Genomic DNA, 5,000 nt, shown 5'->3' with positions numbered 1-5,000 from the left:
AGCTGTACCTCCTCCAGCTGTAGACTCTTCCTCCAGCTGTACCCTCCTCCAGCTGTAGACTCTTCCTCCAGCTGTACCCTCCTCCAGCTGTAGACTCTTCCTCCAGCTGTAGACTCTTCCTCCAGCTGTAGACTCTTCCTCCAGCTGTACCCTCCTCCAGCTGTAGACTCTTCCTCCAGCTGTACCTTCCTCCAGCTGTAGACTCTTCCTCCAGCTGTAGACTCTTCCTCCAGCTGTAGACTCTTCCTCCAGCTGTAGACTCTTCCTCCAGCTGTACCCTCCTCCAGCTGTAGACTCTTCCTCCAGCTGTACCTTCCTCCAGCTGTAGACTCTTCCTCCAGCTGTAGACTCTTCCTCCAGCTGTAGACTCTTCCTCCAGCTGTAGACTCTTCCTCCAGCTGTACCCTCCTCTCTCTCCTCAGCTGTTGACTCTTCCTCCAGCTGTACACCTCCTCCAGCTGTAGACTCTTCCTCCAGCTGTACCCTCCCCCAGCTGTAGACTCTTCCTCCAGCTGTACCTTCCTCCAGCTGTTGACTCTTCCTCCAGCTGTAGACTCTTCCTCCAGCTGTACCTTCCTCCAGCTGTACCCTCCCCCAGCTGTAGACTCTTCCTCCAGCTGTAGACTCTTCCTCCAGCTGTAGACTCTTCCTCCAGCTGTAGACTCTTCCTCCAGCTGTAGACTCTTCTGCTCACATGGAGGACCAGGGCGTGCTGTGCATCAGCGCCCATCATCATCTTCATCATCATCGCTCTAGTTCATGTTTGAGCTGATCTGACTGAGGGTGCAGTACCACCACTCACCTGTAGAGGCGGTATAAAACAAGAAGAAATGATGGTGGATAATTTTTATCAACATTTAAAGGGATGAGACAAGATCTCACGAGATGTTTGAAAAATGGTCTTGTGAGATTTTTTCCCTACAGCTGGACTGGTAAAGGGTTATAATTCTCCAAAAAGCAATATTAGAATGGCAACAAAAATATGAAATAAAATACATCCAGAACTATGAGGCCAAAACTGGATCACACAGTTTCTATATTAAGAACGATTTCAAACTCTCGTTTTAGTCTCATGGGCTCAGTGTTGTATCTTGTATTGTCCCTAACATGAAATGTGATGCTCTGGATGTTGAGTCCACAGGCAGATGTGTGATATGTTCAGCAGCACATGTGGATTGGATGTTTTTAACTGTCTTCTCGTCTGTGGACTTTATTTTCATTTTCCTCACATGCTCTTGTTTGGTGCAGATCAGTTTGGTTTGGTGTTCACATCTGAGCAGGAAACACACCAGAGTTCACTTTAACCAGATCAGGTCTGAAGACTTCCTCAGTCCACTGTACATGTTTAAGGTTGATGATGGAAACCAGAGAAAGCAGACACAAAGAAAACATGCAAACTCCACACAGAAGAGTGTACGAGGAAACATTAAACATTAGTGCAATTATACTCCACAAATTGAATGAGATTAAGTTATTCAAATAAAAATAATAGCACTGCCATTGTCTAGTGTGACCAGACGTCCCTTTTCCCTGGAACGGGTTTTGAGCCTGTGTCCCCTGTCCCAGTGGATTTATACAAGAAATGTCCCAGATGTCCCTAATTTTGACCAATCTGATCCTGCCAACAGTAAAAAGAGACATAAATGGACATTTGTTGAGGTAAAATACAGAAAAGCTGCTTAAAAATGACTATCCTGACTCACATGTTTGTCATGGACTGAGTGCAGAACAATTTTTCTTAATTACACAGGTGTTTCACAATTTCAATATTCTCAACTCCTCCAAAACAGAGTGCTCCAGTTTTTGATTTTGAAAATCTGATCACCCCATCATAATCTTAACAGCTAACAGGGCTAACCACTCTGCCACCATGTCTCCTGCTTTATCTCCAGTATAAAATATACTGCCAATCTTTGTACAATCACACACTGTACTGATACTGTATCGATACTGTACTGATACTGTACTGATACTGTACTGATACTGTATTGATACTGTATTGATACTGTACTGATACTGTATCGATAATGTACTGATACTGTACTGATACTGTATGATACTGTACTGATACTGTACTGAATACTGTACTGATACTGTACTGATACTGTATACTGTACTGATACTGTACTGATACTGTATGATACTGTACTGATACTGTATCTGTACTGATACTGTACTGATACTGTACTGATACTGTATTGATACTGTACTGATACTGTACTGATACTGTATCTGATACTGTATTGATACTGTATATACTGTATGATACTGTATTATCTGTACTGATACTGTATACTGTATTGATACTGTATATACTGTATATACTGTATATACTGATGTACTGTATGATACTGTATCGATACTGTACTGTATACTGATTACTGTACTGATACTGATACTGTATACTGTATATACTGTATACTGATACTGATACTGTACGATACTGTACTGTACTGTACTGTATTACTGATACTGTATGATACTGTATACTGTATTGATACTGTACTGTACTGTACTGTATTGATACTGTACTGTATACTGTTGATACTGTATTGATACTGTATGATACTGATACTGTACTGTATACTGATACTGTATTGATACTGTACTGATACTGTATACTGTACTGATACTGTATTGATACTGTACTGATACTGTATCGATAATGTACTGATACTGTATTGATACTGTATCGATACTGTACTGATACTGTATCGATACTGTACTGATACTGTATTGATACTGTAGCGATAATGTACTGATACTGTATTGATACTGTACTGATACTGTATCAATACTGTACTGATACTGTATCGATACTGTACTGATACTGTATTGATACTGTACTGATACTGTATGATACTTTAGTAACAGACCTTCAGACAGAGCAGTGCCTCCAGTTAGCTTCCTCCCCTAGTGCAGTCATGTTCAAACTACGGCCGTGGGCCAAATGTGGCCCCCAGACTAATTTTTCTTGGCCCTCAGGCTTCCAGGTGACTTGGTCTAAATGACCTTACATCAATTAAAAAATGTACTTTTTACTGCAAGTTGTTTGAAAATCTACCTTGATAAAGCTCATATTGAATATTGAGTGTGTGGTTTTAAGGATGTTAGAATGAATAAAGACTGACGGCTCATTCTAACATGTTAAACATGCACATATTTCTATTATTCACTGTATTGAGCATCAGTCTACGGCCCTCGATCGGTCCTCTGCTTGGTCTATGTTTAGATATGTGGCCCTTGATGAAAAAGTTTGGACACCCCTGCCCCAGTGAAGGTTGATGACATCATCATCAAAGTATCATTTGTGAACCCTGTCAGAGTTGTTTTATATTACAGATTAGGGTGATGATAGGGTTAAGATCTTCCTGTGTGTTTGACTGTTTGTTGTGCATTGATTGGACAGCGCCCCCTCTCTGCTGCAGGTCGTATGGCAGTGGTGCGGGACCCCCTGAGGACCCTGTCGGTGCTGGAGCCCGGAGGGGGGGGGGGCTGCGGGCTGCGGCTGCTCGTCCCCGCCGCACGGACGGCGCTCTCCGGCGGCTGCGAGGTGGCGGTGAACGCGGGCTTCTATAACGCCACCACGGGCCAGTGTCTGGGGAACGTGGTGAGCGACGGCAGAGCGGTGAGGAGCTCTGAGGTCCTCAACGCTCAGTTTGGGATCAGGAGAGACGGCAGCCTCGTGTTCGGGTGAGTGCAGCTAACATCACATTTACACTGGAGCTCTGGTTCAAAGCTCTGCAAGAACCTTTCCCATTCACTTTCCATAGACTCAGAGAGGGAAAGCTTGGTGCAAACCATAAAGTTACAACTGAAAGTGTTCTTTTTTTGACTGAAAAGAATCAGGTTATGGACATTAGTCACCACAGAACTGATCGCCTTAATCTTTACTTGAAAACTACGTTTGGAACCTGAGAGAGCTTGGAGGTAGGTCCTCACACAAGCAGCTGAGTTTCAGATGACATCACTAGAGGTGTACAAAAATATTGAAATATCGATATCATGGGCTGCTGTATCGATATATTGCAAAGTGTTTTTTGGTGTATTTTACTAAATTATTTTGTTACAGCTACAGTTTTGTTGTTTGTTCAGAGGAAGGAAACTTGTTTATGTGGTTTTGAGGATTCAAATGTTTGTGTTTCATATGAACTTTGTACAAGAAATGGTACAAGACTTTTAGTATCACAGACATGATTTAGACTTTATTTTTTATTGAACTGATTCGAATCGTTTTTAAATATATCAAATCAAATTAAAGTGCACTGTATCGTATTGTGTATGTGTATCATGTATGTGTATCGGCGTATGTATCGTGTATGTGTATCATGTATGTGTATCGGCGTATGTATCGTGTATGTGTATCATGTATGTGTATCGGCGTATGTATCGTGTATGTGTCTCGTGTATGTGTTTCGTGTATGTGTATCGGCGTATGTATCGTGTATGTGTCTCGTGTATGTGTTTCGTGTATGTGTATCGGCGTATGTATCGTGTATGTGTATCGTGTATGTGTATGTGTATGTGTATCGGCGTATGTATCGTGTATGTGTATCATGTATGTGTATCGGCGTATGTATCGTGTATGTGTATCATGTGTGTGTATCGGCGTATGTATCGTGTATGTGTATCGTGTGTGTGTATCGGCGTATGTATCGTGTATGTGTATCGGCGTATGTGTATCGGCGTATGTATCGTGTATGTGTATGTGTATCGTGTATGTGTATCGGCGTATGTATCGTGTATGTGTATCGTGTATGTGTATCGGCGTATGTATCGTGTATGTGTATTGTGTATGTGTATCGGCGTATGTATCGTGTATGTGTATCGGCGTATGTATCGTGTATGTGTATCGGCGTATGTATCGTGTATGTGTATCGTGTATGTGTATCGTGTATGTGTATCGTGTATGTGTATCGGCGTATGTATCGTGTATGTGTATCGTGTATGTGTATCGGCGTATGTATCGTGTATGTGTATCGTGTATCGGTATCGGCGTA

The 5,000-nt window shown here is 42.2% G+C and overlaps 1 protein-coding gene across 1 annotated transcript in view; it reads left to right on the top strand.

The window, feature by feature from the left end:
* LOC129411718 (N-acetylglucosamine-1-phosphodiester alpha-N-acetylglucosaminidase-like) overlaps window positions 1–5,000 on the top strand; it is a 16,405-nt gene that overhangs the window by 5,567 nt on the left and 5,838 nt on the right. Inside the window, exon 3 of the mRNA XM_055163336.1 lies at window positions 3,429–3,693. Coding sequence (XP_055019311.1) covers window positions 3,429–3,693 — 265 coding nt within the window. The remainder of the gene's footprint in view (window positions 1–3,428; window positions 3,694–5,000) is intronic.

This window comes from Boleophthalmus pectinirostris, unplaced genomic scaffold (assembly GCF_026225935.1).
Source record: "Boleophthalmus pectinirostris isolate CB_2022bp ecotype Guang Dong unplaced genomic scaffold, ASM2622593v1 HiC_scaffold_6, whole genome shotgun sequence".
Lineage (NCBI taxonomy): Eukaryota > Metazoa > Chordata > Actinopteri > Gobiiformes > Gobiidae > Boleophthalmus > Boleophthalmus pectinirostris.
Note: the sequence above shows the minus strand (reverse complement) of the source record. Positions and strands in the feature narration are given on the sequence as shown.